Below are 11,876 nucleotides of genomic sequence, written 5' to 3'. Positions count from 1 at the left end.
ACTCCTGCCACATTGCCAGAAAATGCAGTGAATTTTTGAGCCGTTTTGATTTTTGGGTTCGGGGTGGTATGGCCATAGACTCGAGCCATTTAGAAGAGAAGGAGCAACTACTTGGAAAAAGCCAAGGTGAATGGTACACTCAATCCTTTTTTTTTTAATCTCTCTGTGTGTTTTAATTAATTTATTTATTTTGGCCACACGGCATGTGGGATCTTAGTGCCCTGACCAGGGATCGAACCCGTGCCCCCTGCAGTGGAAGCAGAATCCTAACCACTGGACCAGCAGGGAAGTCCCCTCAATCCTGTTTTCTTAACTGACCAATCCTATATTCTTCAAATGCATTTGCAAGATACCAGAAGTTTTCCAGTTTATGTTCTAAGGTCGTTAATTCTGCTACGGACACTTCTTGACTACGATTTTAAAGTTAACGATCTTATTTTTGTCAATAGACAAAAGCTCACCTACCTTGCCATGCTTCATTATTTACGATCCCAAAAGGTGAGTTTAACCTTGAATTTATTTCATGAAGGTTATAAAATTTATTGTACGAAACTGGGTTTTCTGCTAATTGTGGCAGATATATCAAGATATCAAACATTTGTTCCTTTATAAAAAGCACTTGAGGGGCTTCCCTGGTGGCGCAGTGGTTAAGAATCCGCCTGCCAATGCAGGGGACATGGGTTTGAGCCCTGGTCCAGGAAGATCCCACATGCCGTGGAGCAACTAAGCCCATGCGCCACAGCTACTGAGCCTGTGAGCCACAACTACTGAGCCCACGTGCCACAACTACTGAGCCTGCATGCCCTCAACTACTGAAGCCCACGCACCTAGAGCCCGTGCTCTGCAACAAGAGAAGCCGGTGCGATGAGAAGCGCACGCACTGCAACGAAGAGCAGCCCCCAATCGCTGCAACTAGAGAAAGCCCGTGCACAGCAACAAAGACCCAACACAGCCAAAAATAAATAAATTAAAAAAAAAAAGGCACTTGACAAAGGATAAACCAGGAATAAGTCATTAAGAAGTTAAACTACACATCAAGTTCTTGAATTTAAAATCAGTTGGGAAATTTGGGGGCTTTCTCATTTCTAACCTGTTACATCCACCCAGATGGCCTGAATTGCTGCATATGTGTCTGAGAAAGAGGAAACTGCTGAAGAAGACCCACAGGTTTGAAGATTAAAGTATTTGATCGTTATTAGCCAATTTCTGAATTCTTATGTGTGTATTCCCAGGGGTGTGTGACATGTCGGCAAACAGCAGAAAGTATCACAAAAACAGGTTTTTCCTGTCATGACGTGAACCCCAGCCTCTTCAGTTACTCCGGGGCTCCTCTGTCCTCTGCACAGCTGACCCTGCACCACGTGGGTCTGGACACCCGTGGCCACGGGGGCCCGTAAGCCCTACGTGGGTCAGCCGCCGAGCCGTCCGAGGGCCCGTGGTGCGTCCACGGGGCCAGCGGCGGTCGGGTCCCACATGCCTGCGTCACTGCGGGGCCAGAGCCACGGTACAGACGGTGACAGAGCACCTCACTCCCGCTCTGCACGTCACGCACACAACGCTCCCAAGGGGACAGACACCCACTGGCCTCGCTCAGGGCTCCCGCGAGGCCAGGGCTGCTCGCACGGCTGTGCCATCTGTCAACACTCCTCGCCCTGGACACCGAGAACCCAGCGCTTCCTTCACGCCTGTGGGTTTCTCAGCTGTTCCACGGGGAGAGGGGGCAGGGCCACTGCAAAACCGCCCGGCCTCACCAGCACGTGAGCCCACGAGGCAGGACTCCGATGGACTGACTGCGCTTTTAGGTTCTAAGCAGGATAACGGGCGGCTGGGTGACCGACCGCCAGCCTCCGAGCAGGCGTGTTCGCGGGGCGCCCTCCAGTGGCCGCCGCGGCCCTTCACTCTCCGCGCGGGCGGGCCTGCGGGACTGGCCCCGGGCAGCTCCTAACAGCGTGACGCGCTGACCCCCGAGGAGGAGGCCCCGTCCCGCGTCCCGAGTTTCCTTCAGAAGCCGGGCTGTGCGGATGCTCTAGCCCAGGAGCCTCGGGCTCTCAGAACTCACAGCAAATCCTGCTTTTACAAGACACGCCCTCACAGCAGAGGAGGTGAGCTCAGCCCATGCGGTGCCGCTCCGCATGCACACGCACACGCACACACACAGCCCCCGGCGGCACCGAGCCCATGGGGCCCGGCTTTCACGGGGGAAGCCCGACACTGGACTTCATGCCCAATCTCTGACCTCCAGCAGTCGGGTCACTAACGCAGAGCACTGCACGCCGGGGCCGAGACACAGCAGGAAGGTAAAGAGAAAGCAAAGCAGTCAGATAACGTGGACTTGTAAAAAATGCTGGGTTTTTTTAGAAAAACTTTTTATCAAGAAAGAGGCAACAGCGAGTGGTGGAACGGGAAGGGGCCTGCTCACGACGGCCAGCTGCCAGACCCGCGGGGACTGCCCGTCACCTGTGCACACAGGAAGTTTCCAAATCTACAGAGGGTCACTCGAAGGGTCAGGGTTCCTTAGAGACGTGGCCCCGGGCATCTCTCTTCACCAGAAAGCAAGAAAGAGCTAGAAGATGAATGGGTCGTGTCAACAGGACCGGGAGCTGACTGCCAGGGGCTCCCCTCAGCCTCGCTTGGGACTATCTGAGCGTAAAAAAGACAGTGAGCGTGGAATTAAAAGTCTCTGCAGACACTCAGAGGGAAGGAAGGAGGAGGGAGAAGCAGCAGGAAGTCGCCACCTTGTGAGCCAGGGCCCCCACGCCAGGCAGGACCCGGGAGGGACCGGGGGTCCGCGTGCAGCGTCAGCCACGCTGCCACACCCGGCCCCTCGGCCCCCGGTCCGCGTAGCACGGGGACTGGAGCGGACACGTACGCAGCCAGGAAGGCCCGAAAAGGCCGGGTCCTGCCGGTGGGCACGAGGCAGGGAGCGACTGGCCGAGTGGAAAGGGCTAGAGAGCCACGTGCCCCTCCCGCCCCCCCACCAGCAGGCTGACACGAAGGGTGTGGGGCGGTCACGTCTCATGTGCCTTCAGGGTTACAAGTCAGCGTGCTGCGGCCCTTCAGAAGACGCAGCCCAAGACGACAGTTCCCAAGAGGTCAGCATCCGAGTCAGACGGGACCACAGGGCAGCGTGGTGACAAGCGCTCGCAGGAGAGCCTGGCAGAGGCCGTGCCCCGTCCAGGCAAGCTGAGGACGCACAGAACCACCGGGGCGGCCCTGACTGCACAGGTTCACACTCAGGACCCAAAAGCACCCACGACGGCAAAGATTCAGAAGCCAGTGTCCACAGAGGGGGTGGTTAGTAAACGACGGTCACCGCGCTACCGTAGCTACGTACCCCCTGAGACGTCTGCGGAACCGTGTAGGAGCACACAGAGCACCGAGGGGCTCGGCAGCACTCCCGCCGGACGTGGGGCCCGCTCCGTGTAGACACAGGACCACCCAAACCCCGCACGGACCCCCACCACTGGGACGGGCTCGTCTCCCCACCCTCTGACCCAGGCAATCCTGGTGGGCGAGGCCCGCTTCGTAGACCCTCTCAGGACTGTGTCGGGGGCGGCGGCCGAGAGCTGCCACGGAGGGCACGGCATCCTCCGGGCTCGGGCCGCGGGCGCTCCCGGGGACCCCGGGGCTGGACCTTGGTGACCCTTTTGCAAGGCTGAGGGAAGGGCCTCAGAAGCCCTGGCCCGTGGTCTGAAATTAGCACCAGAACAAACCGGGGGCCCGTCTTCCCGGGAAATTCCAAGCCTCACGTAAGAGCCTCCAAGGGAGGCTCCCGGCAGGAGGGCGGGTGGCCGGCCACGTGGGAGAATGCTGGCGGCGTCACGTGCCTCAGACGCTTCCCCTGCGAACCCACGAGCCCACCCTCAGGCGCTCACCGGGGAAAGGACACTTACGCTCAAGTGAAAACCCACCCCCAAATTCTGATGGCAGCTCTGCTCGTAGAGCCCAAACCCATAAACGACCCAGCGTCACTCCAAGCAGCCGTGGTCCGTCCACACGGCGAATCCTGCTCGGGCCGCATCGCGGGGCTGCTGAGAGCAGGCCCCACCTGGCCAGGCCAGACGCCGACCGCCGAGGACCGGCACCAGGATGCCAGGCACCTGGCGTGGGTTGCGCTCACAGGCCGGGCGCCCCCCGACGACAGACCTCACGTGGGCACGTCCTGACACACCCTCCGGCCCCCGGGTCCGGCAGTCCAGGCGCAGGGCTGGACGCCACCAGCGACCCCCGCGTCATCGCTCTGACTCACAGCTCAGCCGTAAGGCGGGATCACGCCTGCACCGCCTCGTGCGGACCACCGCCAGCTCGGAGCAAATCTATGCAGAAAGCGCTACCAGCGTGCCTGCCCGTGGTGGGCGCCCCGACTCCTGAGAGCTCATCCACCCCTCTCTGTGCCCTGTCCCCACTTCTCTTTGGGGGTGAAGGGGAGGGGAGACCCTCAAGGCTACAGTGGATCCCAGGCTACAAGGGGGTGGGAATGGCTGGGTGGGACGGAACCGTGGACAGTTTCCTGAGAAAACGTCTCCAGCGTTTCATGTTATCTTCCCAAGTACACCCAGAAATGGAGCCGAGGACAGCTGGTCAGCCCGGCTGGCGAGGCGGCTGTCGCTCGGCCAGGTGTGTGCCGGGGCCCCGCTGGGAGGAGTGCTCGGAGCCCCTAGACCCACCGTGCTGCACCAGGCGGGCCCCCCAAGACCAGGGGCTCAGGGAGCCAGGTCCCAGGTCCCACCCGCCAGGACACCTCGCCCCCGGGCCGGATTCTGAAAGCGAAGGAAGGTGTGGGCAGCCATCTGGGTCTGCACAGTACGTGAAGCCTCGAACTCTACCCTCTGCTCACGTGCCTGGGGAGGAGAGGGAACGGAGCCCCGCCCTGTGGGCCGGCCGGCCGGGGAAGCCAGCGCATCCAGCGCCCACCCCTGGCAAGGGGATCTGCCTGGTCTTCCCGTCCGCGAAGCTTACCCAGCCTAGGAAGAGGCTCTTCGGGTGTCCGCCGTGCAGATGGGGAGGCCAGGGCCCGAGAGTCCAGGTGGCCCAGGCGCAACAAGCCGCGGCCACGCCAGGACACCAACTCCCGTCTGCGGACCCCACGTCCACGGCCCCCCGCCAGAGAGCCCACGGCGTGGGGGAAAGAAAGACGATGCGGTAAAGCTGGGGTTCGCTCTTCTTAAGTTAGTGGTGGAACGTGGAAGAGCTGCATCCTCCGAAGCGGTAAACCAGCACCTCTGTTTGTTTCTTTGCTTTGCCTTAGCTCCACCGCTCCAAACCCACCCACCAGGACTCTGAATCTGTCCACCCCAGGTGAAGCGAGACCTTCCGGCTGGGTCCCCCGGATTTGGGCCGACTTTGCGCCTCCAAACAACCTTAGCATGATGTCTTATCTTAAGCAACCGCCTTACGCAGTCAATGGGCTGAGTCTGACCACTTCGGGCATGGACTTGCTGCACCCCTCGGTAGGCTACCCGGCCACCCCTCGGAAACAGCGGCGGGAGAGGACGACATTCACCCGGGCGCAGCTATATGTGCTGGAAGCGTTATTTGCTAAGACCCGATACCCAGATGTCTTCATGCGGGAGGAGACGGCGCTGAAAACCATCTTGCCCGAGTCCAGGGTACAGGTGCGGTTTAAGAATCGAAGAGCTAAGTGCCGCCAACAGCAGCAGCAACAGCAGAATGGAGGTCAAAACAAAGTGAGACCTGCCAGAAAGAGGACGTCTCCTGCTCGGGAAGTGAGTTCAGAGAGTGGAACAAGTGGCCAATTCCCTCCCCGCTCTAGCACCTCAGGCCCAGCCATTTCCAGCAGCAGTGCTCGGTGTCTGTCTGGAGCCCAGCTTCCATCTCCCCACCGTCAGATCCCTTGTTCACCTCCTCTTCCTGCATGCAGAGGTCCTATCCCATGACCTATACTCAGGCTTCAGGTTATAGTCAAGGATATGCTGGCTCAACTTCCTACTTTGGGGGCGTGGACGGTGGATCTTATTTGACCCCTATGCATCACCAGCTTCCTGGACCAGGGACCACACTCAGTCCCATGGGTACCAATGCAGTCACCAGCCATCTCAATCAGTCCCCAGCTTCTCTTTCCACCCAGGGATGTGGAGCTTCAAGCTTGCGTTTTAACTCAACCACTGATTGCTTGGATTATAAGGACCAAACTGCCTCCTGCAAGCTTAACTTCAATGCTGACTGCTTGGATTATAAAGATCAGACATCTTCGTGGAAATTCCAGGTTTTGTGAGGACCTGCAGAACCTCTTTTTGTGGATGATTTTTAAATATACTGAGCTGGACGTTCCAGTGTTAGCCAGGCCTTGGTTAAAAGAGTTAGATGGCATGACGCTCAGACTCATCTTCTGATCGATGTCGCGGGAGGCATAGAAGGAAAGATGAAAGGCCTTAGAGGGGCCTGCCAACCAGCTACCTGAAATGGACAAACCATTTGATACTTAAGATCCTATCATAGTTTTAGATCATTGGTTTTACTGATTCGCAAAGTGATCGAAAGCATTCTAGCCACGTGCAACCAAATACCACCAAAAATAAACAAACAAAACTAAATTGTGAGGGGAAAGGAGGGAAGGACATCGTCTTCTTAAGCAGAGGTGTTCCAACGTCTCAGCCAATCCTTGGTTGAATCTTAGGAATGGACAGTGTCTCAAGCTCACTCATGTTTCATGACCAACTGGTCGCTGGCACTGAAAAACTTTTCAGGGCTGTGTGAATTGTGCGACTGATTGTCCTAGATGCACTACTTTATTTCAAAAATAATGTTCATAAGGAGTCAATATGTAGTTTAAGAGACAATCAGTGTGTGTCTTATATAAATGGTACATCTGTGGTTTTTAATCTGTACTAGACTTCAAAACTGTGATCTCCTGTTATTGTATGCAAACTTGAACTCCACCTCTGCAGGGGTTCTTCTGTGATTAAATGGGTTATAATTATAAGCAAATTCAGAGCAACTGAGTACTTATCTAAAAAGATTACCTTTGGCTGGAGGTGAGCTGCACTGAAACTTTACAACAAAATGTCTCTGGACAAGGAGTGAGAGAAGAGAAACAAAAGGACACTAATTCATCTGTAATTTGCTGTTGGTAAGCCTAGCAGTAAAGAGACATTGGTCAATTGCTCTGACCCTGATGAATTTATAAACTGAGATCATCGTTGTTTATGCTTGCAGATGTTAACTGGAAAAGTTATATATGCATAAACCTTTCTTCCTGGATTTGGCAGATATGTATAATCATATTAAAATGGTTCTAGCACACACACACACACAAAAACTGGGGTTCCCCTCACCCGAGGAAGGCCCCGGCCTTGGAGGGAAGCCCAGGAGGCACGCTGGGGCCAGGTTCGGACACACACCCTCCCCCTGCCCGGCCACCAGGCCAGGTGACAGCTGACGGCCACAGCTGCGTGGCCCTGACCCCACACCACCAGCAGGGACCAAGGCGCACGCCCGAAGGGGCCTGAAACGCCGGCCGCCGTGGAGATCGGACACCAGGACAGCCTGATGCCGTCCTCCGACCTGGGGTCGATGTTCACGAGATCTTTTTTCCAATTTGCCTTAATTAAAGAGACAGGCCAACTCATTTCCTCTCAGTCTGGTCACCAATCTTCATTTTGACGTCACCCAGCATCCTGGCAATCGCTCACGGCGTTAAGCACCGCCACGTGGAAAACGTCACTGTCCACCGTGTCTCTCGGACGGAGGAAGCCACACACACACCTGGGAACGAGCGGCTCCAGGGCCCAGACGCCTGCCTGCGCGTGGGGTGGCGAGCAGGGTGAGGACGCGGGCAGTGCTCTCTGCGGGTCGAAACAAAGGCAGCACACCAAGCGGCGTTCAGGCAGGGCATCAGCGCCGCACACACGTGTACAGGCATGTGTGTGCAGGCACACGCGTGTGCTAGAGACAGCAAGGAGGAGGGCCACAGCGAACCCACGGATGCAGAGACTGCCGTCAGGCAGCCAGTGTGCCTGAGAACGCCGTTGCAAACGCAGGGCCTGTGCCGAGTCACGCAGCACCTGCAGCCGGGCCACGGCCCTTCCCGTGGTTGGAGCCGGCCCACCGCCAGCGTTCTGTGGAAACGGTTTCCAGCTCGTCGCCTTCAGTTTCCTCTGAACCACAGCAGCGCTCTCTCCCCGCCTCATCAATTTAGTTAAAGTTTGCGGATGGGAGACATGTACGTGGAAACAAAATGATTTCCAGGCCGGGAAGGCTGAGCCCGCGGGCACTGTAACTTCAAGCCCTCCCTCCAGGACTCAGGCCTGAGCAGAGCCCCCTTCCCCAGGGAGAGGCCAGAACTGGTCAGAACTTCTCTGGGTCCAAAGGCGGTGACACCCTGCCTTCAAGCAACGTGGACTCTGGCTGTTCGTTTGCTCCATGAGGGCAGAGGCCCCGATGAGACCCGCAGGATGCACCGACCGGCTGGAAATGGAGAGCCTCGAACCCCATCCTGGAAACCTTGCACCGAACCCTTCTGCGGCGCACACGCTATAGTGGGTCTCAGAATGCGCTCCATCAGCACCGAGGGAGGTGGAGGGGGGTCCTGGGGGAGGGGGGGTCATGGGGGTTCTTGTACCCCACCCTGCTCCAGTGGGACCCAGCTTGAACCTGCCCGGGATCCACCAATTCCCATGGCCGCCCACCCTCCTCGGGAATCGGGGTGGGACCCAGAAAACTTTTCAATGAGGTCGCAGGGCGTCCCTAACTTAGGGCAGCCCAGGTCCCCCTGGTGAGAGCTGGCTCCCACGACGCGTGTCCACAGCCAGCAAGGACGTCGTAGCCGCGCAAGGTGTCGCGTCCAGGTGTGCACTTGGCTACGCGGCTCTGTCCCCGTGGGCTCTTTAACCTGACCACCTTCCTCCGGGGCCTCGCCAGGCTGGGCGGCCCAGAAGACGACCCGCTGGACCTCGCAGCCCCGGCCTGCTGGCGATGATGCTGTCACTCGCGGCCATCGGCCGGCCAGACTTCCTGGCCACGGCCGACCTGGGCTGTGCCGTCCTCTCCTTTCTGTCCAACACCTGCTACTCAACACGCAGGACGTGCAGCTGGCGATGCCATTCGCGTTCCTGCCGTGGCGCCCTCTGTCCTGTCCGCAGGGGCTGGCCTGGTGGCCGTCGGGGGCAGCGGCCCTGCTGGGCACGTCTGGGGAGCTCTGCGAAACCACGCTGTGTCAGGCAGACCTGCTGACAGCCTGGCCTTCGTCCTGCAGCCGGCGTCCAGCGGGCCAGGCGGGCAGCTCCTACCCAGAGGGACGCGGCCTCTGCTCAGCTGGTGGCTTCCGGTCGCCCTGACCACCATCGCCCTCCACCTCCCCTACCACGAGGCTCTCCTCCAGCAGGCCAGGCTCGAGCTGCAGAGGGACGGAGGCTCCCCCAGGGACGAGCCGCTTGGGAACCTCGCGGAGCTGGCCCTTCCTGGGGAGAGCTGTGCAGGCTCCTGGCCGCCCTCCTCCCCACAGCCGTGCGGCTGGGCCCTGCTGAGTGTCGGAGCATCTCTGACAGAGGGCAGGTGGGGGAGGCCGGCAACAGCTTCCCCCTGAAGGGGCTCAAGTCGGAGCCCCTGCCCGTGGACATAAGCCACACAGGCCGGCGGGGGACTCTCCCGGCCCTGCAGAAACCCAGAGCGGCGTGCTGAGAGCCAACAGGGATGCCGGGCTGTCCGGAAGGTGCTTACTGAAAACGAGCTTTCTGGCTTTCAACTCAGTTTATGCAAAAGCATGACACCTTAGCCCAAACCAATACTCACACCTGAAGGCTGGTGTGGGGAGTGAGTGCGGGCTGACACCTGACCAGGTGGAAGGTTCTAGCCTGTCTGCTGGCCGACATCTCTCCCCTACCCCAACCAAAGGGCAAGGAAGGAATCTTGAAGATAAAAACATTACTCAAATAACTTTATGGGCTTGTCATACCCTGGCCCTAAACGGTCGTGGCTGGTTGACCTCCAGCTCTGCCAGGAAGCGGGGGCCGCACAGATCTCACCAAGAACAAACGCTGGTTTTGTCTTTTTAACGTATCATCACTGGGGGTCTGAGGACATCACCCACAGGCACAGCTGTCCAGCACTAAGGCGATGGGTGTGAGCCTGTGGTGACCGTCGCACACCTGTCACGCTGTCCGTGACCCGGCGGACAGCGGGGGCCCGTCACCAGGAGCGCTGGATAGACCGGCAAAAAGCTGTTTCAAAAGCCTCATGTGTTCTATTCGACAGTATGTGCAGAAAGGCGAGTAACACGGGAAACATAGAAATCCAAGGGAGGGTAATTAGTCTTATTCCAAAGCTTACATCCATCAGTCTTACTGCATTTACATCACGGTTTTCTTGGTTGAGCAGAGAACAGGGACGTGCAAAGGAAAGGCATCTTTCTGGCTTTATGAAACCTCTACCTTTGACAGCTTCGTTTTTTTTTTTTTATTAAGACCTTGCTTTTTTAGTTTTTAGATTCACAACAAAAATGCGAAGAATTTTTAAATTTCGCATTTATCTCCTGCCCCCAAACAGGCACAGCCGTCCCTCTCCGGGTGTCACGACTGATGAACCTGCACTGACACACCTCCACGGCCCCGGTACAGCCTCTACACTGGGGCGCACTGGGTGCTGCCCGCCGCGCAGCTGAGACAGGTGTATAATGACATCTACGACTTCTCTGTCACTTACATATTCATGAAACCTCTACCACGGACCCCGTGCAGCATGCCCACAGGGGACAGAGCTGGGGGTCAGGGGTGAGCCGCCCCCCACCCAGACCATCAGCAGGACACGCAGCGTCAGGGCCGACGTGGAAAGGCTGCTTCTTTGTGTGACACATTTACCACCAGATGCTGGACGTGAAGTTTTCCTTGTTGAGTGTTTCAGTATCACCGTCGTCCTCACGGAGTGCTGACTCTGTTTACCCGGGCGGGCAGGCTATGACCTGAGGACGGGCAGGCTTCTCTGGAGAGCTGTGCTCAGGCTCTGTTAGTCGGGGTCCAGAGCAGCCTCAATACGCGGGTCCATCCTGGGGTCTCCGCGCACTGTCACGACTGCTCACAGACGGTGCGGGGCTAGAACAGGCCGCCTCTGGGGGCCGGGGGGGCGGGGGTGGGTTCAGCCTGTGGCTCCAGGGACGCTCGTGCCCCGCAGGCAGATTCAGCCAGAGTCCAGGGGCTGCTACCCAGACCCGGCCCCTCCCCTCCAGGACCGTGCCCAGCCCTTGTGCCCCCAGCGCCCGGGAAGGGCCCCTCCCGGCCCAGGGGCAGGCACACGGCCTCCGCAGCACACCTCCCTCCAGGCCCACCCGCTGCTCAGCCTGTGGTGCCAGCGCCTGAGAAGAGCCCTTTCCTAGAGGCCATCCCGTTTTCTATGGTTTGTGGCAGGAGTGCAGGCCAGAAGGGAAAGGACCTCAATCGATCAATTCACAGTAACAGACGCCAACGGCTTGCCAGTCTTAGAACCAGACGAGGCGACAGCAAGTCCCCGAGTGCGCAGGGCTCCCTGAAGAAACGGCGGCCGAGCCTGGAGGACTTGCTCACACTGTGTTTCTAAGTATGTCGGCTAAAGGAACCATCTTAGGACCCGCCACAAGAATGTAAACTGGTGGCTCTCAAACTTTCTTTTCAGCAGCAGGAGCCTTTCTTTAAACAAAGCCCGAGACGGTCAAAGGGCTGCTCTGGCTGGAGGGGGGCGGGGCCGACCACTGGAAGGTCGAGGCCCCCTGTCCCCGTCCCCGTCCCCAGCCCCCCGTCCCCGTCCCCGCGGCTCTGGTCCACTCAGCCCGCAGCCGGCACCCCGTCAGGACACACAGAGCCAGAGAAAGAGCTCCAGAGCCAACCAAGAGCTAAGCAAACACACAGCTCTCTGGCGGCGGGGGGCACCTGACTCCAGGAGAGGGTGTG

General features: G+C 58.4%; 2 protein-coding genes across 2 annotated transcripts in view; one reads left to right on the top strand and one right to left on the bottom strand.

Annotated features, from left to right (window-relative positions):
- C15H7orf50 (chromosome 15 C7orf50 homolog) overlaps positions 1-11,876 on the bottom strand; it is a 96,217-nt gene that overhangs the window by 42,337 nt on the left and 42,004 nt on the right. The gene's annotated exons all lie outside the window — the stretch shown is intronic.
- LOC118880708 (homeobox protein OTX2-like) lies at positions 5,324-6,841 on the top strand. The gene is given in 2 exon segments (XM_036824547.1): positions 5,324-5,805; positions 5,808-6,841. Coding segments are annotated over 2 exon segments (867 nt in total). The 5' UTR covers positions 5,324-5,366; the 3' UTR covers positions 6,236-6,841.

The sequence above is a fragment of the Balaenoptera musculus genome, chromosome 15 (genome assembly GCF_009873245.2).
Source record: "Balaenoptera musculus isolate JJ_BM4_2016_0621 chromosome 15, mBalMus1.pri.v3, whole genome shotgun sequence".
Classification (NCBI taxonomy): Eukaryota; Metazoa; Chordata; class Mammalia; order Artiodactyla; family Balaenopteridae; genus Balaenoptera; species Balaenoptera musculus.
Note: the sequence above shows the minus strand (reverse complement) of the source record. Positions and strands in the feature narration are given on the sequence as shown.